Below are 26,233 nucleotides of genomic sequence, written 5' to 3'. Positions count from 1 at the left end.
TTCAGATATAACTGTAGTTTCCAAATATCCTTAATCTTTTGTACTGAAAAGGAACCGTTCGCTAATTAATGAATCTGCTGTTCATTTCTTTCTTTTAAAAGGAATGAACTTATTAAAATTGGGTTTGACCATGACTGAAGATTCGCACTAGAAGTCTGAATGTCACTGTGAAACTGAAGATGACACAGATAGCGTATCGTGCAATGTTAACTTTTTGGATCCACAGTTTTTGCCCAACTCCAACAATTCTTCCAGTTTGTCAGCAGGGATTAGAAGTACCCACTGCTACGTCTATGCCAGTCTCTGAGAAAATAATCTAATGTTCCTTCTGCTGATGGTACTCTCATACAAGGACCTTACTAGAAACGAGGCCATTTAAGTATTTTCTTTTCAAAGTATTTGGGGACTTTCCTACTTACTGTGACAATTCTGGAAATTCACACTTCTGGAGGGGGAGTCTGCTGGCTTTATGTAAATGTAGGAGACTCCCTAGCACGGAACAGGGTCCCCGTCCTTATGCTGTTGTGCTTTTTTGTCCTGTTAGTTACTGTGGAGCCAGCTTCTTCAAGCTCTTCAGGTGATGAGCTTGCACAATCTAAGCCAGGCAAAGGCTCCCAGTGACTCAAATAAGACCTCTCCCTTCCTCACTTCTAGACCTGCCCAGAAACATTCTGCATAGAGTTCATCGGGAAATGATGAGTGCTGACTGACTGCTTTTCTGTGCTTGTAGCTCCATCTTGTTTAGTAATATTTGTATACACAGATCCATCTTTCTTTCCAGAATTTCATTTCATGCTGCTTATTATGTTATTCTCTTAAATAAAATGCTCAATGACTTTAGTGTGGAGCCAGATGAAGTAACTGGAGGTTTGCCATCCGATTGAGGACAAACAGCAACATTGATCTGCAGAAGATGTCTCAAGGAGATGTAGACAGAAAGCACTCTCTAGATTTGAAATAGATTTTCTCCCATTGGTTTTCCATCCTTCCGTGTAGTAGATTGGATCTAGTTTAATACAGTTTATGGTGATGAGAGAGAATGGAGTAGGGAGAGTCCGAAGGGTCTTCTGACCTCTTCTCAGTCTTCCCAATAGTGCTGCCTATTATCCTCATAAATGTATGTATGTGATGTGACCTGTGCAATGAAGTTGTTCAGTCCTTCCCCCACCCTCTGTTCAGACTAGGGCTGCATCCATCCTTGTCAGCTCACTAATTCACTTGAAATGCAGCAGTACTGCACCACAGAGCCAGCTGAGCAAAGTTTAACTTCATGTCATGACAGTCAAGGAAAACGTAACACACCAAGGCTTTTCATGCATTTCAGTTGATGAGACTGATGTCTGTGTTGAAATAAAGAAACCCACTCATTTCATGTTAATTGCAAAAGTAATTAAAATCTGCATATTGAATTTGTGCTACAGTGTACAGGGTGTAGTTAAGGTTCTTCACTCATAGGAAAAAAACAAAATGGAAAATCTTTTCATTATTATTTTAGATATTGTGTACAGAACTAGCAGTGGCAACAACAGAAGAACACTGCAGTTTATTCATCAATAAAAGCAAATCATCTGAAAAATGGGAGCAAATTTGTGGGTAGTTTCAAACTTGCTTTGTGTGGGATATTCACTGTGCCACACTCATGATCTAAGCCTAGGAGAGGATCCTGAAAATGTGTTGAATATTACAGATTTTTTTGTACCATGCATATGTTTGATCCCATGTTCCTTATACAAACCTGTGTAAGGGCACGTTCACGTTATGTAAAGAAAGGATTGAGCTATATAAATTTGCAGTGAAATATGCAGTACAGTAGCTTAGCATGAGAGGGTTCCATTTGGGTGTACTAGGCCAAACTGGATGATCCTGATTTTTATAGCTCTCACTACCAGTATTCTGTATAAAAGTAAGTATTATTCTAATTGTGCAAGACCCTATCAACCCAGATCCTTGTCTGGCAAAGGAGACATTGTCATGCACTTGGAAGCATGGTGGTTCCTCATTCTAGGATTCTGAGGGCCTTCAGGATGTCATACTAGAAGACAAAGTAGATTTATCTTGTATACTATATATGCTGCAGCATTGCCAAACAGATTAAAAAAAGTAATCTTATTACTTGCATACCTCCTGCACACCTAGCTGTATGCCATCAGGTGGTAATGAACCCAGTGTTCTAGCAGTGTGCTCATCTGGGTCTCTTTCTCAGTAGAAATAGATGTTAGCAATATATGAAGGGCTAGATCCCAGTGACTACAAATCTCCACAGCTCCACAAACAGCGGTGTAGCAGTATCAGTCTGCATCATGTTGAAAATCTGGTCCTTAATCGGCATTTTCAAAAGGGTTTTTCTTGCTTTTGTGGTTAAATTCTGCCACATGCAGCATTTCAAAACATCACTGTGGAAATTCTGTTCCACATTTCTCAGGCCTAAAGCACCACACAGTCAATTACATATCTGTAGCAGTCCCAGAAATTATGAATTCTGCTGCATATATATTCACGTATTAATCAGCTCAGCCTTTCTTTTTGGAAATTTTAACTCCAGATTATTACAGGTTGTCACATTTCTAAAGAATCTTGGACTAAGTTCTCATTTGCTGTTCATCTTCCATATTATATCTGCTTCAAAGCCTGCATAGCTAAGCACTTGCAAATTTATAAATGGCTGCAGTTGTAATTTATCAGCTGGACTGTGGATCATCACAATCCATACTTCAATATGATTTTTTTTTAAATAACTGTCAAAGCCCCAGTGCAAAGGTGCTCATTGAAACAATATCCATTTCTGTTCATAATATGAACTGGCATGGCTTTGGGGAGATAATACTGAAGTTCACAGAATCACTAAATCACTAAGGTTGGAAAAGACCTGTAAGATCATCAAGTCCAGCCATCAACTAACACCACCATGCCCATTAAACCATGTCCCACAATGCCACGTCCACACGTTCCTTGAACACCTCCAGTGATGGCGACTCCACCACTTCCCTGGGCAGCCTGTTCCAATGCTTCACCACTCTCTCAGTAAAGAAATTTTTCCTAATATCCAGCCTGAACCTCCCCTGGCTCAACTTGAGGCCATTTCCTCTTGTCCTGTCACTAGTCACTTGGGAGAAGAGACCAACACCCACCTCTCTGCAACCCCCTTTCAGGTAATTGTAGAGAGCGATGAGGTCTCCCCTCAGCCTCCTCTTCTCCAGACTGAACAACCCCAGTTCCCTCAGCCGCTCCTCATAAGACTTGTGCTCCAGACCCCTCACCAGCTTCGTCGCCCTTCTCTGGACACGCTCCGGTACCTCAATGTCCTTCTTGTAGTGAGGGGCCCAAAACTGAACGCAGGATTCGAGGTGCAGTTGTACTATTTTGTTGAGGAGAGTTGTCCTCTTTTCTGAAGCTTTCTTTTCATTTTCATGATTTGTAATGTTCAAAAGGATGAGAGTTCCCAATTTAATTTTCAAATTATATCTCTGAAAATTAAGCTTGACTGAAGAGTATTTCTTGACCTGAGTATTTCTTCCTGTGTCAACTTGTAGATCCTGTAATTTTCAGGTACAAATTTTTTTCAGGTGACTAGGCTGTACTTCACATAAGTATGAAATCCTTTATCTTCTATGGAAAGAGCAATCCCTCCTTTCTAAGAAAGAAATATAAGATACTAGAACTAAGCTACACTGATTAAAATAATTCATATATTAATAATGCAATAATATATTTCTTTTATGCTTAAATGTACAAATAACAAAAAGATTATCAGAAATAAGTGGTTCTTCCTTCTAATTTGAATAATTAAATCGTGGTGATTTTAATAGCTATTATAGTTCAGAATCAAATTTCAAGCCTCACACTTTAACCTGCAAGATTAACTTTCAGATTTTGAGTTACAGTTCAGTAAGCTGTAACTGAAAAACTGTGTGACGTTTGTAAGCATATAAAGCCTCTCAACCTCCTAGGAACTAAGCATCTGTTTTCTAACTTCAATGTGTAGCAACTGCATTTTATTATACTATTGTCTGTTACATTATAGTCCTCTGGTACTAGGTGGCTTCCAAAGGCCAAAGTTTTTTAACCTATGTAATTTCTCAGTTAATAACATATTGAGTGGAACTGAATTCTTTAAAGTTAGATAAAAATTTACTTGTTTCTTTTGTTGGCCCTTCTTCAAATGTGCTCCTGCTAGTGGGGACAATGCACAGTGTTCCCCAGGGTGAAGTTTATTGAGTGACTTTCTGTTTCTAGAACCTCCTGTGTCCATTTTTTCACCTTAGATTGGTGGGGAGATTTTGTTTGCTTCTAAGCAGAAGAGAGAATTACCTTAAACTACTTCACCTTAAAGAAAGATCTATTGCTAATTTTCATTCTTCCCTGGAAATGTTGGGCCAGTGTCTCCACCATTTTTTGTCATGCCCGAAAAATAAAATAATGCAAGTAATATAAAAGAGACTTCACTATAGTTTGATTCTTCTCTTTTACCAAGCTAACTTCCACAGAAATCCAGGGCCATACTCTGTGTGTGACCAAGAGATTCTAATAGAGCACACTCTTTCTGGTTTAACTTCACAGGCCTTAGAATTTATAGTAAGGAAGGAGAGAGCTTTGCAGAGGCAGATCAGACATCCAGCTCAGAGAGTCGTCAAAACAGAAACACTATGAGTTAACAGCCCAGTTTGACCTAGTGTTGAGGCCAGTTTCCTCTTCATGGAAAGAAAGGAGGTTTTGGTTCGAGGCACTATTACGGAGCTCAAATTGCTGGGATTCCCTGGTCAACTGGGATCTCAAAATGTTTAAATAGTCACTCTATATTGACAGTGAACATCACCAAGAGATAGCCAGCATAGCACAGTGGTCTGATTCTTTGTTGGAAGGTCTCTTTTCATGCTGTTTGCTTTTGTCATGTTGATGTTTCTACTAAGATGGATATTTGGGGGAAATTTGCAGGGAACTGAGCATTTGAAGCGTACCTTCATATCAGCAAGCTTAGCTGTGCGTGGGGAGGGGAGAATAAATGGGGAGATGATTAATAGCTTTTTCTGTTGCACAATAGTAACGAGCATTAATGAGTGACTGTCATAAGTAAAGGGAAGGGAAGGATAGTGAGATACAGACTACATGTGCCATCTGCAAGAAGAACCAAATGGTTCCAATGAAGGATGAATGAGCACTCCCCACAGCCAATGAAGGACTGTGATCAGTGTTTTGTCCACAGGTTCAGTGAAGTACATAGCCTGTGCTGCACCACACATGCTTTGTTGGAAAGAGAGGTTCAAGCCCATGGCACCACTTACACTGAATCAGGATGTTAACACTTGTTTTTATGTTTTATTCTGGCTGGCTGGACTTCTCCATTGTGTTGAGCACTTGCATGGAATTGTCAAGGACTTTTCCATTCTCATTAGCTTCAGGAATTATTAACAAGCTAATTGAACACATGGTGACCATTTGCTTTGATTTCCCAAATATTTTTCAACAATCATTTATTTGTAATTTACAAATAAAAGCTATTAAAGTCAGCATTAGAATTACAATATTATACTGCTTTAGCTTTTGTACAGCATGACTAAAACAGTAACGGAATTCCAGTTTGGTATAAAAAAAGACTGTTACAAATACCAGGAGACAACTTCTATGTTTATGACACTAATTATATTGTTGATAATTTGCCCGTGTATGACTGTTTCTTTGTAGTCAAGGTTTCTGCTCTAAACAAGACATTTAGGGTCACTAAGTAGAGACTCATTTTCTTACATAATGTAATAAGCAACATTTATGGTGCAGTTGCTTCAGTGGTTTATAGTTCTGTGTTTAAATACTGAGTGAGATTAATTAGTTGATATTGCAATGGAGAACATCTTCCCTCCCATAGCTAGGAGCTCCATAGCTATGGAGCATCCATACTGTAGCCAGTGCTGCTGACAGACTGAAGACTTTCCATGGGTCTTAGGATTAAAAATAAACAAAAAAAGCCTTCGTTGGATTCATAGCCATATGTCTGCTGTGTTTTCAGAAGATTCCTTTTCATCTTGGAATTTTCCGTTGCAAAGTCTTTATTTAAAAATAGGATGTTTAAATTAACATTTTACTGTGTGACTGGTGTTAGCATTTGTTCAATCCAAAGAGCCTCTCACTATTGATAATGCAGAGAATGGCATAGGGGGTAGCATTATAAAAAGCATTTTTTTTCAAAGCATAGTATGCTTTAAAACTATCAGTGTAACTTACCCACTCCATAGTTGCTAATCAAACTCCTACTGCAAGAATAAAATTAGGTGAAATCAAGACCATCAACAGTGGGTACTAGATTGAATCAGTTTTTTGATGTAGGCTTTCCACATTTAGTATGCTCATTTGCACTGTGTGTTGCATCCATAAGTACATGTGTGTGTCCCTGGTACATGTTTGCATTAGTGCTGTACTCACAAAAGATACAGAAGTAATAACTGAAACATGGAGGGTTGACAAAAATAAATTAACTAAACTCAATTCAACTTTAATATTTATTGCAGTGAAAAGACTATGTATACAAGACATTTTGGAACAACTCAAATTAGTGGAGGGTCACAACCTAGCAGCCCACTCTGCAGTCGCCTCCCTCCTCCACTGTATATCCATGATCTTCCCCTACCCAGAGTGACCGTCTGGCAGACCGAAGAGAATAGATAAGTTCTGAGATCATATAGCAGCCTTTCTTCAGCAGGACACCTTATTTAATGTAGCTTTTATCTGCCTAGTTACCAGACTTCACAAAACTTGTAAAACCTTGGTATCTTCAGCTCCTTCCCAATGGATCAGTTCTGGTTGAAATTCACTACCATGAGCCAGTAGGGGAATGAGTGATAGAAGCTGTAAGGATTGTGTAAAGAACACAGGAAACAAAGCTAAAAGCTCAGAAATTTCATATCTGAGTTAAAAAATGATGTTCACTAGTTCTTGGGTTTTTTCTGAATTGGAAGTTTATAAGCCAAAAAATAAGTTGACTTTCAGATGAGAGTGTGATAAATAGTACTTCAAACTCTTTAACAAGTCTGTACTCAAGATAGTGATACATTTTTACAAGCATCAGTAAATTTTTTATGATTAGTTAGCACATTATGCTCTGGAAAACATTAGCATAATGGTAACATTTTAAATCTGGATTTAAAAAGCACGCTAGTTAATCTTTTTATTTACAAGCTGGGCATTGGACTATTTTGGGTGCTTAACAAACTGATACCTTTATTCCGCTTCCCCCTAGAGGGGTAACTCATACTTGTCAATACAGAGAGGTCTTTTAAACGATTACACTACTCTTCAATTTTTTACACACACCAAAAGTTTAAGCTGATGGAAAACTTCTCAGTCTTCAGTGTAGCTGTTTTGAGTAGTAGTGATATGACTGCTACTTTGCTTAAAATACAACAATTTCAAATTGAGAAGTATGAATGTAAGACCATACAACAATTTAAAATTGAGAAATATGAATGGAAGACCAATCAGTCCAAGCCAAATTGTCTTGAAATATAATACAATTTTAATATAGTGCAAAATGCAACTTGTGGCTAATGCAAATTCCCTAGCAGGGTTAGCAAAGACTAAGAGCTTTACAGATGTGGACTATTGTGTTCTAGCTATCATCAGATCTGAGAAATGAAGAAGCATCTTTTTAGAACTTCAGGATGGCAATAGTGTTCATTCTTGCAAAGAAAGAGTATTTATGCAGCAAAGAGCCTGATCAAGACTTCTAGGCAAAGCCATAGCGATAAAACCTCTCTAGGAACCTTTTCAGCACTGGGCAGCTTTAAGACCTGGTTGTCTCATCTGCATTCCCAGCTGTCTGAGAAGTAGGGAGTATGTCCTTCTTTCTTAGTTTTTGTATAGGGGCATGGTTAACATACTCTGTATGTGTTTGTATGTATGTGTAGATAGATGCATATGCAATAACATCCTCTCTTCCTGTTTCTGGCTATTAGTATAATGCTGTTAAGTTAAAAAGATACATGTTTATGATAGGGGTATATTTAGGTAAAATTCCGTAAAATTCTTCCTGATCTAAATTACCTTATGTCGGCGATACACTATCACATTGTGAGCTACTCGGTATTTAAGAAAGCTAAAAGAATATAGCTGAGGACAGGTTGCCCAAACCATAACACAGCATAAAAAACTCACATAGAAATAGACAATGGGAAGAAAAGGAAGCAATCTTTCCACCAACTCTGGCACCAGAGTACCATCATGCTGCCTATGCTGGACGTATCCCTGCTTCTGGATAATCCCTGCCATAATATCTGAAAGTATTTGTCTATATTTTGCAGTTTAATTCCCTTTTTCAATTGATATAATCACATAGTGCATACAGAGCTGTTCATATACAACAGCTTTATCCCAGCATATTATGTCATGTCAGCAACTTGGTATGCCCAGACCAGGAGTCCTGCCTTCCGGGGCTCGTGAGGTTGGGCACAGCACCACTAAGTGCAGCTCTGTGGCTTCTCACTCCAGAGCTAGTTTGTTTACAGGAAGCTTTTGGTCCCTGTGTTCCTTCATGTCTTCGTATCAAGACAAGATATGAATAGTAACAGAATAGTAACCATAGGGACTGGTTTCTTATGAACAGGTGCTGGAAGAGAGTAAATAGTAATTTGGTTTGAGAGTGATCTTTTGCATTAGTCTGTGATTTTATGGTTAGTCTCCATGCCTCCAAATAACATATCTTATGAGTAGTTGGAAAAGAAATTCAAGCACAGTGAAGTATAAGAGTTCAGCCAGAATAGTGAAGGTATGTTGAAGTTAATCAATAAAAATTACTCAGATGTAGAAAGTCAGAAAACTACAGTTTTAACAAAGTTTGGCTGGCTAAGCAATTCACTGAATTTCACTCACTGAAATTGATAATGACCAGAAATGGAAGGATGACCAGCAAAATGGCTTGAAGAGCTGTCAGGATAAATTTAAAATCACCAAAACCCCTCAGTCTACAGTACTTCAACTGAAAGCAGAAAGGTAAAACTTAACAGATTTGATTTGTTAAGTTTATGGCTGTTTACTCTTCAGTTCGTGATATATTAGAATAAAATGTGTTTTTATAAGAATTCACCTGATTAAAAAAGTAGCCTAAAATGGAAAGCAAAAAAACATTTTATGGGTCTTAGATTGATGTATATGTTTTTAAAAAATCAGGAGAAGTTGACTGAAAAATAGCAGGATTATTGCTTGAATATATGAATAAAATACTACTAAAATCAGTTCTACTGCTTACATGTGAAGGTTTTTAATGACATTAAGCACTAGATTGAAAGTTATATAATATAAAGAATACTTACTAATGAAAACTTCCATAAAACTTGTATGAAAAGAGTATGAAGAATGTGAAGCTAAGTGCTGAAAGATAAGAAATACTAGAACCGAGCCTGCCTGTGTAAGCCTGGCCTTTTTGTGTGTAGGCATACTCATTAATTAGTCTCACATTTCCCTCTGTGGAAATTGCCTCAATCAGTGCATGATATGGGCCTGTTCCAAGGATAAATTAAGACAGTACACATAAAGAGTCGGTCATCTTTAAAACTCAAATTCTTTTTGTTACAGAAGCTAGAACTTCTTTAGAGAATGAGGGAGGAATCGTAGGAAGAGAAAGGATGGTCTTCTGGCTCAGCTGGTTAATTACTGCTCTGGGAAATTAATCTCTTCAGGTCTCTGCCCCATAGCTTTTATGTGATGATTGACAAGTCACTTCAAACGTGTCTTCATTGGTGATGATCATATGCTGCCTATTGTATGTGAGTTTATTCTGGCTTGATGCTATGGATTCAATCCCGTCATCATGTGGAAAGTTTGGAGCAAAAAGCGTGAATGGTTCTTTAACATTCCAGTTTGTTTAACCCAGTTCCATAGTAAAAGATTGCACAGTTGCTATGATTGCTGGGTTCACCATGCAAAACAGGATGAATGGCACATGAAAAAGCAGTGTGCTTTCTTTGCAAAAATGAGGGGATAGTGAGTGTTTTGTTGCTACAAAAGATAAACTGACCATCTCATAGGAGGGTCATAATATAATAAGTATTTGTCATGGTATGTTGGAAAGGCTTGCATTCAGTGTCAGGAATTTTTAGGAACCATTTTGTCTTCAGAAAGAGCGATGAAAAGAATTTGTTCCCCAAGTTTTCTTATTCTCTTCCTACTTCAGCATCACTCTTTCCTTCCAGGGATTATTGTCCATCTCACTTCTCTTTTGCACTCCAATCAGATTACTTTGTCTCAGGTCATGCCTGATGGCCAACAGAGAAAATGCAGCCGCCCTGCATCCTGGACAGTCCAGCTAACTTTCCCAGATCCAGAGTAGCCCAGAGAAGCAATTCCTGGGAAATACTGACTTTCTGCCTCTAGCCTTGAGGTGAAATAGTAGTATTAAGGAAATGTACAGTTTATTTAGCACTAGGAGCTGTGAGTGAGTGCAATGCCACTTTGTAACAAGTCTTCTGGTATTTTAACTGTTGATCTCTTTGAAGTGTCTTAATATGAAAGCTATGACTTAAAGATGTTGTTTTACCAAACTTACAGATATTCAAAGGAACAGAGAACAGTTTGTGCCGAATGGAAGGATCACTTCATTGGCATCTTTCAGTCAGGCACCAGCCATAAGTACTTCTCAAAGCGAAGTGAATTTATTTATTTGTTTATTATGTGACAGTACAATATGGATTTTTTTTCTTTTTTATTCCTCCAAAAGGACTGGACAATCTGTCAATGTATTTCAGCTGGAACTTAGAATAAATAAAAGAAGAAACTCAACCTTGTGCAGAAACCAGACATGGAAAATTCCTACCTAAATTTTCAATGTTCGACATATTTGAAGAATAGATGTAACTAACAGGCAAGCCAGTAACATTCTAAGTGACTGGCATTTTGCATCTAAAATCTCCACAGTGTAAACATCCACCGCAATACTTGAAGTATATTGGCAATCCTACTTTGTTTCTGATTATCCAAATCACTGCAGCTCAAAACCGAACACCAAAACTGTTTCATGAACTAGTGCAGTTCTCAATTTCATTGAAGAGAGAAACATTTTGAACATGTATGGCAGATTGATTAATATTGCTTCTTAGGTGATCTCTCTTTGGGCAAGGGCAAGTACACTGATGTAACCTGAGTCACAACTTTTGCTTTTTTTGAGGGGAAATAGAGGGCAATAGCCTCCAAATTATTATCATGGAGGCAAGATATATGAAAACAGTTAAGCTAAGCTGCTTAAAAAATATCATGTATCCTTTTTACCTTCAAACAGTATATTACAGATGGAAACTTCTGGTTCTGAGGTCATCTATGTACAAAACCAAGGTGAAACCAGAGTAATTAATGTTCTAATTATTCATTATCTAAAGATAATGATTTTTTTCAAATCCGCCATAATAAACTGCTTTAAATGTCTGTCACAGAGGGAGGGAGATGGAGTCTTTAATCCCTTCAAAACATCTGTGCATGAAAAATGTACTACGGAGCATTGCTTGTGCATTTTTAATTATCTAATTATGCTTCCTCTTTCAAAGAAACTGTCATGTTACCAGCAGCCTTTCTTAATGATTTGAAAAGGACTGAAAAGTAATTTAAATTGGTTTTTCATTTAGTTATTGCAGTTGATTAAGATTAAATATAATTCATAAACTTTTAGTATAAGAACATTACACTAACGTTTTTAACAGGCAGGACATGTTATTTTTAGAATGATGGAATGTAGGAAAATAGTTTTAGCCATGTCTGAGACCTCAGAGTACCTCACTTGCTTTATCTTCATCTCAGTTTATAGTTTTTAAAATATTTTCTGTATTTTCTTTGTTAGTCCTATCTTCCTTCTGTTCCATTTAGCCTTTAAGATTTTCCTCTTTCATTCCCTATTTTGTGGCTATTGCCTGTTGCTATTATTTACTTCTGTAAAGGAGCAGTGAGCAATCTATTTCATATCAATGATGTAGCCTTTTTACATGAAGAGCAGTCAGATCACGGGTACTTAAGACCCTCCTGCTTTGGAGAGGAGAAAGCAAAACTGGTGAATTCAGCTTTCTTGCTACTGAAAAAGGTTTCCTCCATCCAGTGATAAGCATAAAAAACTCCACATTTTTGTATTTGTCATACACACGCCCCCCTATACCTATTTTCTTGATACAGATTTTACATTTACGTGCTTGCTGTTTTTGGTACACTAGAACTTAATATATACATGGCTATTTGCAGTCAAATTTGGGTCAACTGAGCTATTTGCCCTTTGATTCCCATTAGCCTGTCCACATCAGCATTAATAGCAATACTTAACCCTGAGCAGCGTCCCTGCAGTAACTTACCTACTTTCATGTTGGTTTCATTTTATGATTCGTGTGATCAGTTGGCTTCAGGCTGATGGTGCCGTGGATATGCACAGGCAGATACATGGGCTCCTGCATACAGAGACATTTGCTCTGCTTTTTTCAGAGAATATAAATTAACTTGCTGAAATGTTCTTGGAAAACAGTTAAAATCTGCTCATCTTTTGTAATATTCAGACTTAGATTCTGATTTATTATTCTTTCATTTCATGGAGAAATGCTAGTTTTACAAGTTTAAAAAATAATAGAGATCTGTCAGAGCTGTGAAACTTGCACAATTCGCTGGTCAGTGTGTTACTGAGAAAGGCATTTTCACAAAACAGATTCTGATTTTGTATTCCAACATGGAAATTTCCTGATCTTCCAAAGAAGGATGTTAACCAGTTAAGCTCCCAGAGGAGAATTCTGTAATGAAATCTTCCCCAACCCTTACCTTGGTGAGAGTTTACACATACTGAACATAAATGGGGCTGGGACTTTGTCATTCCAGAGGCAGTATCTGTGTCACTGAGTAGCACTTTTATACAATAGAGGAATATTGTCAAGAACAGATATAATTTACAAGAGTTACTGAATTTCAACTATATTGATACACCAATAGGACTCTAATATGGTGACTTTACAGGAGAAGCAAGTTTTTTTCTGATTCTAATAGCCATTTCATGGATTTAATATATGATCGATGTGCATGTTAGATCAATAGGTAATTCCAGTTGGTACAGACTGTACAAAATGATTATTTCATTGAATCAGCTAACTTCTTTATGGTCTAAAATTCTCTGACTTGCTAGAGAGAATTTTAATATGGGATATGTGTTTGTCCTTTGGTTTGTAAAGCACCATGTTTGAATTAATTTACGAAGTACCATACATTGTACAGTAATTAATCTTGCAGCAAATGTTATATATCATATGTAAATATAGCTATATATTCTAAAGACTGGCAGAGCAATTTGTAGATAGGTAATTTAGAGTTTGGATTTATTAATTATATATTCTATAATACTAATAACAAGACTTAGTTTATTTTTAGAAATGTAATGTTCCTCATTATAAAGGAGTGCTCATCTTCCCTTTGGTCCACAACTATTACATGTTTAGAATGTTATTAGTATTCATGAGCTACCTCATTGCAAAAGGGTGCCATAGGGGCTATGAATTAGTACGTGATTCTACATTCATCAGAAGAGAAAGCAAGCTTACTAGTTCATGCTGGTGAAGGCCAGGGATTCTGTCGAAAGATTCAAGTTACTGCAACTGTGTCGAAAGAACTTATATTAAAATATCACCTCTACAGCAAGGAATCAGGGGATTATTTATTTACTCATGGCTTGCGTTATTGGAAAAATGCATGGAGTAAAAACGAGTGATCATGAAAATAAACATGTAAAGTGTTTTTTTATAAATGATCAGTAAGTCTAAGAGAATGAAGGAAATACTGTAATTTTAGCAATGGCTAATCACTTAAGACTTTTTCCCTAAAAGGATATACTTCCAGATATTATATAGGTGAGCTACGGGCAAAGTTTGTTCTAGCTTCCTGTGTCTTACTATATTTCTTTTTCAGGTGATATGTACTATTGGCAGGTATTTTATACAGTTACTGAGAAATACTCAGTGTGTATCTATATACTAATTTTCTCAGTCCAAATAATTTGTCCAGTATAATTTTATGCATCTTGAATTTATGTATTAGATAACTGTATGTAGAAAGTCACACAATGATTTAATACATGTAATTGGCTTTGTTTCAGTTCTAAATAGTTGTGTATGCTATAGTTTAATATAAGCAAGTATAATCCACAATGTCCTTGTAGTGTGTTCATTTTATGGAATTTACCTCAGGGTTAATTTTTATGGCAGCTTGTAACTCAGACTACTCTGAATAAGTTTTTTATCTTACTAGTTCATTCTTCATTCCCACAGATGCAAGTACAACTTTCAGGTAGTGGCAGCTTGTAAAACTGAAAGTGCTGCTTTCTTTCACAGCTCTGACGGCTGGCATGTAAATACAGTCTTGATTTTGCCTTGTGTAGTACAGATACCACTTTAGATAGGATCCATCTCAATTGCAGAAGTTTTGGCAGGAAAACGTAAGCGTTTTTCCCTTGGTGAAGGGAGCAGTGGCTTGCCAGCTGATGTGGGAGCCCGGCGGGTAGTGGGTGACCCCGGTGCTGAAGGACAGCTCCGGGGAGCCCGGCCGGGGGGGGCGGCTCTGCTCCTGCTGGGGTCAAAGGGGGTTTGGCTTTAGTGGTTTACTTCAATAAAAAAAAAATAATAAATTAAAAATCAAGTGACTCTTTTTCCATGCTAAATATCTGTGAAGTAAAACAGGGGCACAGATAGACTGTCTGTAACTATTCTTAATATACACATTGATGATGATGTTATGCCAATAATTAGAAATAGCATAAGATTTTTGCTGAACTAGTCATTGAAAGAATTGCTAAAGATGGTAAAGTAACTTTAAATAAAAATGTATTAAATTATTTAATTTAAAAATAAATGGAGTATACTGATAAATACGTTACTCTTAGTTATCCTGCTACTGAAAACTGTATTTATTTATTGTGTTATAATAACTAGCTTTGAATCAACAATATAACTTAAAAATTTACCAGTTTTAGCCACAGGCCTGCAAAAAAGTTGCATCTGCATTTAAATGAATATGTCAATAATCCCAGTAAGTCCAGTAAAGGAAAATAAAATTTTAGTTATGTTATTATCAGAAAGGTTAAGTGCAAAAGGATATATGTAAATTCATGCAGGTCTTTTGCTTCTCTGTGCTTCATAAATTAAGCATACTGGAGAAAGTAACACTGTGAGCTAGGAGCTATTTCTCCAAGTGATAGCCAGTAATGGAATGGAAAAATATTGTGTTCAAAGGGTACTCAATTAGATGGTATAAGAAGACTGAATTTTAAATGTCCGTTCTTTTGATACTGTTGCAATTAATGTCAAATAATAAACTAGCCCAGGGATTAGATGAACACAAAGGAATCTTAATCTGTTTGCTTAGTTATGACAAGGGGAAGTATTGGTAGGCTGTAGGATTTGATCCTTGGTCCTATCCCATTAAGCCTGTTTCTAGCAAACTATTAGCTATTTTATACTAGAATTACTAGGAAAGTAGGACTTGATATTTGCAAGGTAAAAAAAAGTACAAGATTAATCTGAATTCCAAATGTCTCAATCTTTTTTTATCATGGTGAATATTCTAGGTCCCGCTACCTGTCACAAAGAATGACAATTGAAATTTATGTGGATCTTTGAAAAAGCAATTTATCTATTATTCAGAAAGTATTCATAGTCCTTGAATTAGGGAATTAATACATAAAAAATGGGATTTCCCTAAAGTTATGATACTATCAATTCTTATTTCTCAGGTTGATGGACATCATTGTCTCCTAAACTCTTATTAAATAATGTGAGATAAGAGCATTTCAGCTCCATTGTACAAAGAAGTGAAGACTGGCATAAAAATATCATAAGATTATTATTTATTTAATTCATAAACACTTGAAATTCAGTGGAGCAAAGTCAATAGTATGATAAGCAATTATTTCTTTAATTGCATGGCAGATTTTATACTTCATTAAACTTTATTGATGTAAATTATACGTTTATAAATTAGCATGTCAGCAAAGTACATGCCAGTATAGCTCAAATGTCAACAGATGCTCTCAAAAGAAGGATTTTCAGTTTCTTCCCTCTCTCTTACTAAAGTATTGATGCATAAACTCAAGAGTTCCAGAACTGGCAGCAATTCCATGGCTCAAAATGACTACAAAAAGCTTTGAGTAGGGGGGCATCATCAGCATCGCAGAAATACTCACTGAAATCCAATTCCAAGTTCTGGTAGAACTTAGTGGAAAGAAATTATCCGTGTCTAATCAAAATAGAAAGTAGGACCCCTGAAACTGAGGCCTGTGTGATTCTGCTCTCCCACCAAGTATCAGGCTGTACTTTTGCTTTGCCCTCTACTTGAAATGGCAAAGTGTCTCCTTCTCCAGAGAAGCAGACCAGGCACTGGTGTTGTCTTCTAGCACCCTATAAGCATGAGGGGGCCTTGTCTCCTCAGCAGAGGAGGAAAAGGGTCTCAGCATTTGTAAACTGGCTGATGTAGAAATGATGTTGGCAAGCCCTGCTATACTCAATTAGAGATCAAAGTTTCTGTTTGAATACGGGGATTGTGTGACAGCACTCTGAGCTAATGATGCAGGTTGATTGAATATTCAGATGATATTATCACATTTGAGCTCTAGTTTTAAGGTTTTCTTGATAAGTGTGCAAGTTAGTAACATCATTTCTTAAAAAGAAAACATTTTCTAAGATTTTCTGCCCAGAGACAGAATTCTGTGCCAGAGCTATGGACCAATATCCAGCCCCAAAATTAAGAAGGATCAACTTCACTAAATCTTCTCAAATTGTAGAAAAATACTTCTATCAGAAGTTTCAGCATGAATTTTGTGATGTTCATTACTGCTTTTTCAAATTAATTTGCTATTTGAAGAATAATGACTCCTTAGAGTATGGGCAATCCCGATTCATATTTTTTCGTGTTACAGTGTTTGTGGAGAGGTAAAGGAAGAAATCTGTGTTACTTGAAACAAAAGTAGCTGCTAGGTTAGATATTTTGTAAAGTTGAGGTTATTGCGTTCTGTGAACAACAATAAAAATATTGTTATTTAGTGATCTTTAAAAAGCAGCAGTGTATATAGCCTATGAAGCAAACAACTGTACTATATTAAGGACATGATTTATATTAAAGCCAAGAAATTAATATTTATCTCCCTCAAGAAAATCAGTCTCTCTTTTGAAAATGGGAAATATTTTAGGGCATTTTTTCTCAATTTGATATTAATTTTAAGTGAATGGAACTAGATTGCCTTATGCAAAACCTTTTCCTTGATACTTGCATATTTATGGAAGATGATAGTTTTTTTGTGAGGGTTTTTTAAAATGACCAAATAGTGCAGTTAAAATTCTTCCTAGAATGATTGAATATGTGTGTGTGTGTGTATGTGTGTGTGCTCGCATACATGTGAGGGAGTGTGTGGTGGGGGAGATCTACAATAAAATGCAAAGGAATTTTACACAGAAACATCAAAATACATGTCCTTCCATTTTTGCCATGCAAACCCAAAAGCCACTCACTAAAGTCGCAGTGGGATAGGAGGGAACAAGGGAGAACCTATTTTAAGCTCAGTGTGCCTCAGGTGGTCCACTAAAATGTGCTCTTGGGTACTTCACTGCATCACAGCACCTTGTTCTGTGTGAAGGTGGTAGCTGGTTTTCATCTGAACTTAACAGGAGCAGATCGTAAGTGCTGAACACAGTTAAATGCCTAGGCAGAGATTAATAATGACCTTTCTATTAAGTGTTGTCTATTCAAGGACTTTTTAGTTTTCCAGCTGCTTCTTCAAAAAATATTGTCTATTTTTATCTGCTCTTACATATGATCACATATTAGTAAATCTTGGTAACTCTCAGTAAAACGTAATTTAGGTATACATCATTTTGTACTTTCCTGGATCTGTCTTTGGAAAGATTTAAGCTTTAGCATGGCCCAGATATGTAGAAGTCACAGGATGTCAGTTCTTCTCCCACAGACCCCTTCGTTTCTCCCTGGCAGGATTTCCTATCTGTCTGAAACTTGCATGAGATAAAGCAGCCTGCTTCTCTAATGCTTCACTTTCTTATTTTGGGGGGGGGGGGGGGGGGGGGGGGAGGAGCAGTCCATCACATCTGCTGGGAAGGGAACCTGCTGGGAGGGGCAGCAGGGCTGTCCCTCAATAAATGAATTCCAAATTTGACTTCAAAATACAGAATTACTGAAAAAAAAAATCACTAAAATTAGTATGTTGCCAGTAGGTCTACTAATCAGCAATACAAGATAAAGGAATTTCCCACATACTAGGCTGATTTAACAACTACATCTGAAGTGAGTGAGGCTGCAGGTTAAATTTCTGGGTCTCTGCAGAGTGATAGCTATCTTCGTATTGCTATTAGATCTAGGGCATCGCTTGGTCGTAGCAGTGTTAGGACTGTGTATTAGTATGTCCTGTGTGAATTTGAGATTGCTCTCTAGACCATGTTTCTGAATACTTTATGCAGCCTCTGTGTGCAGGAGCAGAAAAAGTATTCGTATAGAAACATTCAAATGCAATACGATAGCTAAAGAAAATCAAACAACTGACAGAGTGATTAATTTTTCTGTCAATCAATGAAAGTTCTAGTGGGTTATTAGTTTTTTTTTCCTCGAAAGTATTTTGCCTTCATATTGTGATTATTGCATTTACCTTTAAAGAAGTGAGAGAGATAAGACCTAAAAAATACTACATATCATATTATCTCTTTCTGTGAAGTATGAAAATATAGAAGATGATACCTTCATATCTATTAGGTCTTAAGGCTTTGGTGAACAGTGCCAATAAGATATGTGTATTAACCTACATATATTCTCTTGGCCCATATTGATTTTCTTTGGTCGTAAAATTGCTGTGTTCTTGCTTTCTGTATTCTGGGGATGTAGGCAGGAAGGCTCCACATGACTTTTAAATGTTGCATGTCTCTCTTTCTGTCACTCTGAAAAACATGGGAAAGTGTTCATTTTATTTATTTCCCTCAAAAAACAAATTGTAATACTGGAAATATATACCCTAAGGAGCATCAAACTAACCTTTTATTTGTGAACCAAATAAATGCAAATGTATCAAGACTTAAAATTCATTTACTAATTAAAAAAAAAAGGCTTTTGGAAATGCTGTGACACAGACAAATTAACTTGTTTGTTTTTACTTTGTAACTGTAGTACATTTACTCCTAAAATGCAAGGCAGACGGATGGGGACTTCAGGGAGAATCACTAAGAGCACAAGTGTGAGCGGAGAGATCTATAAGCTGGAGCACAATGACGGGAGTCAGTCAGATACGGCTGTCGGCACGGTTGGAACAGGTGGGAAGAAAAGGCGTTCCAGCTTTAGTGCCAAAGTGGTTGCCATAGTGTCTCGAAGGAGCAGAAGCACATCTCAACTTAGCCAAACAGGTGAGTGAGATGCATGCTCTTCGGAAACAGGACTCTCACCAAATGTGTTTTGCCATTGTTTCATCTGTGGCATCTGTGTTACATGTATATGGATATAGACCAGTTGGGAGAGAATATTTTCCAGCTGTGAATAGATTTCTGAGATATTAATTTTCTTTGATCATTAGGCATCTGCAGGAAATCATATACAAATGCCTTTTAGAATATGTACCATAACAACTTTCTGTCATGATCAATGAAAAATGGTTTTATCGCTTAGAAGTCTTGTTTACAGGTAGGCAAGGAAATGCAAAGAGGCATATGTGAGTATCAACAGTGGATAATGGTTTGGCTAAGAGCAGCTTTTTATGTATAGGAAATTTCTTCTAGCAGAAGAGTCGAGTATGAATGGGGGAACTGAAATCTAAGCAAGTGAATGGTAATTATGTAACTTGGTTAAAAGGTTGTACCTGTAGTGGAAAAAAAGATGTTTTTAAAAACTACCTTTGATTTCTTAGTCAAGAGTAAAGCCAATATTTTGTCTTTAAAAACAACACTGGCAAATTGGAGTCAGTGATTTCAGATAAATTAGACAACAGCATGATGCTTCATTAGGAACATTCCAACTCTTTATTGCGACTTCAGAAATCTTAAAAGCTTCATATCTGCATAGCCTGAAGGAACAAAAGCTCATACAGAAAGATACAAAAGGGGAAAAAAATGTTTTAAAGTCCATGTCCGGCCTCTATTGAACCCAGTGAAGACTGTTGCTTTTGTCTTCAGTGGGAGCAGGACCTGACCCTAAGGGTTCTTTCTTACTAAAAGAAGGAAACGAAAAAGGAAAAGCTTCAGCCTAGCATAGAATGCACGCGTATTGCAGCACTCCTCTTACATAGTCAGGGTATTCTAAACTAAGGTAAGTAACAATATTGTTTATTTATACCATCAAATCTCTCACCCTTTTCCTTCGGCTTTCTTTTATTGCCAGATAAGCAGTAGAAGTGATTCTTTCAAAATATAAAGCTTGGTCACCTTTAACAAAAAGATGGTAATACTTTTCTACACTACTCATTTATGAATTATAAGCCAGAAAGCATATAATCATGCAGTTGGACCAAATGATAGATGTAGTAGGCATATTTGAAGCCCAGAATTGTAATTAATATTGTATTGCTCAAAAATGCACTCTGCCTGAATATTGGACTAGAATATAGATAGTTGTATACAGTAAGATGTTATTTTAGATGCATCAGAATCAATGACATGCTCATAAAGTAATAAAAACTGGTATTATAATATAGAAAGGCTTTTAGGTTGATGTTTTATTCCACATACTATAAAGAAAAAAATATTTTAAGTATTTTACAGAATGTTTTTGTGGTTTGATCTGGCGTTGCCTTCTAGCTCCTAAATCTCATTGAAACAGGAATTGCTGTGACAGAGCAAACCTTTGGTCCATCTTACTCAGTAGTCCAGCTCTGACAAAGAACCAGGGTTGTATGCCTAAGAGGAAGGCACAGGGGTCTACCAAACGTAGGATGATTTGCCTTGCATGACCCCTAACTCACTCTTCCCAGTGAAGTTAGTAAATAACTTAAAATCTAAACTGTGACTTCCAAACACTTCTCAGCATTATCTGCTTAAAGCTCATATGCTCCCATTCTTCATAGAAAGATACTATAGCTCTCCGAATTTTGCTTAGTGTAAATTTCAAAACAATAGGAATTTTGCAAGGAATGGAGCACCTAAGGTTATAGTGAAACTCAAACAGCAAATCAAATATGAAAAGTACAATTATTATTATTCATGATTGTAAAACAGAGTTGAGAATGATATTTACTTTGCCTTACTGTGGCTCAGGCAAACAGTGCTATCTGTGGTATAGGCAGAGCAAATAAAATGTGGCATGTTTTGTCAGTCACTACTTTTTTAGTTAAATTATGTCAGAAATCAGTGAGTCGAATTAATGCATTTTTTTAGAACAATGTACACATGAGACTTGATAAGTTTTCCAAAGAAAATCCATTGTTGGAGACTAAATACTCATGCCCTAAATCAGGGACCCTCTTTCCTTCCTTCCTGTAGTGTGGAAGAGGAGAGGAGAAATCTAAAAAGGTCTAATTCATTTTGATATGTTGTGCCTAGGTAACTTCATAATGTCTCCACTATTAAGAATTAAAAAAAAATCTGTTTCGACAGTGTAATATAAACTAGGTTCTTAAAATTGATTATGTAAAATTGGTTCTAATAGCCAAATTCTGAAGTTTTAAAACTGGTGTGGAGGCATATGGGCCCCCAAAAACTGGTGCCAGGTATGAACTTCTGCTACAAATCTTCAGTAACTGAAGGTGTGCTGTTGACACAGAGCATGTATTTTAAAGGAAGTGTAAAAACCACAGAAATGTATATGTAGCCTCCATCATTTTTCCTGAATTCGTCAGTTTATTTTTTTTTCCTGTGACTTGCATGATTGTAAGTGAGGTACGCATGACATATATAGTTATTTGTTTCTGAAAACTCAAAACAGAAGATGAGAAATAAAACAAAAGGTCAGATATTTTTGAAAATCAGAGGTTCTGTATTTTTGTGGAACACGTAGATCTGAAATTCTAGTTTATTACTGTCTTCAAAACCAGTAAAATTAAGTTCCATCTTGCTTTTTTTCATTTGAAGAAATAGTCAATAAGGGCTGAATTTGACTTTTTGTAGCTAATTCTTGCTTTTAACATACTGCACAGGTTTAGTCTTTTATAAAAATAGAAGTGGTGTGTATGAAACTGTTACAAGGTAGCTATTTCTAAGAGTTGGTTTTCTTTTAAATTCAAAAGGAGTGTGCGTGTGTGGGCCTGTGCGTGCATGTATGTGTCTATATATACACACGTGGAGCTCTTTGCATATATGGGGCAGATCCACTTGCATGTTAGGTTTAGAAGGACCAGTAATCACATTATTTTGTGCACCCTTGTTCAGTGCTGTTGGAAAATATTTATTCTGAATATGTGCCTTATAAGATCATCAGTGAAAGAATAATTTTTTATTTTCATGTAAATCTGCAAGGAAAAGTATATATTTCTGCTGCACCTTCTTTTCAATTATGTTTAAGATTTCATAATACTTTTAGTGACTGTTCATTGAAATAATGAAATCCTTACTTACTATGGTTTGTTCACTCTGCTCAGAAACTGGATAGATTTTATAGTTCATCAAAAAAAGCTTGTAATCTTCTGGCAGTATTCCTAATGAAAATCCAGCTCTGCTTATGCTATCACAATTAAAAAGAAGAAAAGAAAAGGAAAAGAAAAAAAAAAATATGCAAAACCCCCAGAAAGACCACAGAAGAATGAAAATAGCTCCAGGCATATTCTGTACAATTTTAGTTATAATCCAACTTTTCTAGCTTTCTTTGCCAGACTAATTTTTGTAAATACTTATATACAGATATACAAAATAAATATATAACTGCAGATTTTCTAAATAATCAACTAAACTTTAAACCATAGGAATATGATAGGAAAATAGATTATGATAGGAAATCATCATCTATTGTCTTGATTTTGTGATACAAACACTCTATTCCCCTACAGATATTCTTATATTATAGCTTCCCGACAAATGAGTGCTGAGGGCAGTATTGATCATACTGCATTTTGGTTTTGGGTTCTGGGCTTGTTTTGAAAGAGATAAAAACTGCTGCCATAGCAGGAAGGAGTTTTATTACAGAATTTATACCATAAATAGAGACATAATAATGCATTTCAAAGTGGGTGGAGGTAATGGTAGGGGTATCACCAGTGAGATGAGTTCTGGAGAAAAGGAAAAGCTGAATCTCGGATAAGCAGAAGTATTCCCATCCCTGGATCCCTCTCAGTTCTCCTGGTACACTCAGAAGCGTGCCTTAAGAAGGTGAAAGTATTCCTCCCTTTTTGCTTTCTAAACCCTGGTCAGTAGATAGGGGTTCAGAAAGGTCATCTGCTAGTAGGAGCACACTTGTCTTGTTCTTTGTAAGTGCTAACAGTGCTTGGCAACCATTCTGACACTGTATCTTCACCATCTTGTTATCAGAGATTTGGTACTGTCACATCTCTATGACGTATTCAGCCTGGCGCAATTGCCTGCTGGGTCAGCAAGACAGATTTTTCTCTTTAAGGCAAATGGACAGGATGGCTGGCTGTGTTTGTGTTTGTTTTGTTGAAGGACTTAGAGGATTTCCATTCTTTAGCCACTTCTAATGGAGGTCAACTTTTCTGTCAAAAGCATTGAGAGTAAGAGTTTAAAAGGAATTAAAAAATAATTTGGGAGTGTTTACTTAATTAAGATATCCAAAACAGGATAACCAGTATGGATAGAAAGACTGAAAATACCAGCTTTGAGGTAAATATGAACAAAACTACCAGAGATGTGACTGGTGAGCCGTTTGAGGCATGGGATCTATTTTTTCTGATATGGGTTCTTTGAGACTGCTTTTATTTTCCAAGGTGCCCAACACCATTAATGTCAGTATTCTGACTAGTTTTCCGTTGACATTGCTTGAGAAACATTAGTGATCTCATATAAGATAAAGGTGAGACTTTGCCTGGGATGTTGTATATTGTTCCCATTATTAGCTCAAAACAGATGAGAGCTGAAACGATGAAGAGGAGAGCTAAGGAGCTTGGAAGAATGGGGAGCTTGTCCAGTCTCATGTTACACTGATACTGGGTCATTTTTCTAAATGGAAATACCTTGCCATGTTTATGGTATGAACCACAATGAGATATTTCTACTGAAGAACCAAAGTTATTTGCTCTCCATCTCCTGTTCGTGAAGTTCAACGTCAAAAACCTGAAATGAAGCCATAGACGTTAACATTCCAGAGAGAGGTTGCATACCATGAAGTGGAGCTGAAATCAAGTATTGTCACAAGGTGAAAATAGAGTGAAAAAAGACACTCTTCACTTATGTGCATTTGTGAACTGGATACTTGGAAGGAATCTTTAAGTGTCTGACTGCTTCACTCAGGAAGTAACTGGCAACCTGAGCAAAACCACCTGAGAATCTTATAACATTATTTCCCTATGTAAAAATTGCACATGTCCTCACATGGAATTCCCTGCTACAGTATATTTTCTGCCATTTACCGTAATTTTTGCATTGAAGACGTGGCTTTCTGTATGTTCTTTTGAATAAAAATCCAAGTTCCTGATTTCAGAAAAGATACCGTCGTTTAAGTGAGGAAACCGTCATTGAGCAGTGAAGTCCCGATAATCTTGTACTCCACAGTATAGCTGTGCTCCTTTTGTGTGCTCACTCTAGCTTTAAGAACACATCTTCTTCATCTGGTGGACTGCCCCACGTTTCACCTTCTAAGCCTGATCTTAAGAAGGCTTTCTCTCATGGTTTTGTCAGATGACCGAAGTTTAGGTAAATGTTTAGAAAAGACAACCCCATCCATTACATAAAATGTCCTCTAGTGGTGGAGAATATGATGGTTCACTGGAGGTACTTAGTGACTGTTAGCAAGCACCGCTATGCTGTCGTAAAAATAACACTGCCTGGGAAACATGGAAATTAAGCAGAGTAAAGCAATCTTCCAGGCTTGGAGCTACATCATTTCAGAGTAGACACTGCTAGGAAAAAAAAAAATCTGTTTTTCATTTTTGCAGTCTTTGTTTAGTAATGCCAGCAGGGATAATTTTCTGTCCATCCTTGTAGGTATTTTATGATACAAGTAGAGATTTCATACAGGTCTAGATAGTACGGACAGATAAAGCAGATAATAAATCAGAAATAAAATATGCTGGAGGGTGGAGGCCTTTGGGATAAACAGGGGTTGTTTGTTGTCTTTCTTGAGAAAGCCTTTGCTTCTTTCCATAATTTTGTTGCTTTTTTACAAGGGTCGTGATAACCTTTTCTTGCAGTGGTCAGGCTTTTTTTTTCCCCCACATTTCATTTTGATTGAGTGAGTCTCAATTATAAACAATGACAAGGATGCATTTCTGAGCATGTTTCTTTTACCTCATAACCTCTGAGTTTATTTTTTTATTACTGTAGTGAAAGAAGTTGTGCTTATTTAAAAAAATCACATTTATTTGATAAGAAAGCTGAGTGCTAGATGAATATTCCAAAGACTTATTTTACCTAGACTTCAATAAATCATCTATTATTATCATTAGACTGGATGGAAAGCATGGAGAACGGTAAGAAATACTGGATGTCAGGAAGAAACTGCTTAGGAGGGAGGCGTCAGCTGGTTTTATTAAAACAGGAGCCAGAGAGTGCTTACTGGTTGAGTTTGTAAGACAAAAAACACAGGCAGATCTCATTAATATTTTAATGAGATGTAGTGTGTATGCTGCTAGAATATGCTGATGATACTGATTTGGAAAGTATGTCACTTCCAGGTGATATAGAGGAAGGACTGCTGAACTTGAGGACCAGAATAATAGAACTCGGATAAAATGTGATAATGCAGATTGCAAGATCTTTCTTTTCAGAATGACTAATGAAGATTTTCAGATGCAATCTGGGAGCTGTCATCTAGAAAAAACAGGAGGAGGAGGAGCAAGACATGCGTGTAATAAAAATCACAGGGTGAATGTAAGCTATGTATAAAATCCGGCCAGGGAAAAGGCAAATGCTATCCTGGGTGCATCAGGCAAAGTGTTTCCTTGGAGAGCTGATAAAATGTTAACATCATTGAATGAGGCACAGCTGACAGCTCATCTGGAATACTGGTCACTTAGCATTCAAGAAAATGAATACTGGATGTCTGTGGGAATCAAGACCTTGAAGGACAATTTGTTGCCTGATTTGTTCAGCCTATAAAAATGAAGGTTGAACAGGGATATGATTGTTCTGTAACAATGCAATGAGAGTAAACATCAAAAAGGCAGAACAGTTTT

General features: G+C 36.8%; 1 protein-coding gene across 4 annotated transcripts in view; it reads left to right on the top strand.

Moving 5' to 3' along the window:
• Positions 1-26,233, top strand: part of RIMS1 (regulating synaptic membrane exocytosis 1) — a 337,498-nt gene that overhangs the window by 275,735 nt on the left and 35,530 nt on the right. For all 4 annotated transcript variants that reach the window (XM_059835908.1, XM_059835905.1, XM_059835904.1 and 1 more), the window contains one exon: positions 19,141-19,373. In XM_059835908.1, coding sequence (XP_059691891.1) covers positions 19,141-19,373 — 233 coding nt within the window. The remainder of the gene's footprint in view (positions 1-19,140; positions 19,374-26,233) is intronic.

Source organism: Gavia stellata, chromosome 2, assembly GCF_030936135.1.
Source record: "Gavia stellata isolate bGavSte3 chromosome 2, bGavSte3.hap2, whole genome shotgun sequence".
In the NCBI taxonomy this organism is placed as follows: domain Eukaryota; kingdom Metazoa; phylum Chordata; class Aves; order Gaviiformes; family Gaviidae; genus Gavia; species Gavia stellata.
Note: the sequence above shows the minus strand (reverse complement) of the source record. Positions and strands in the feature narration are given on the sequence as shown.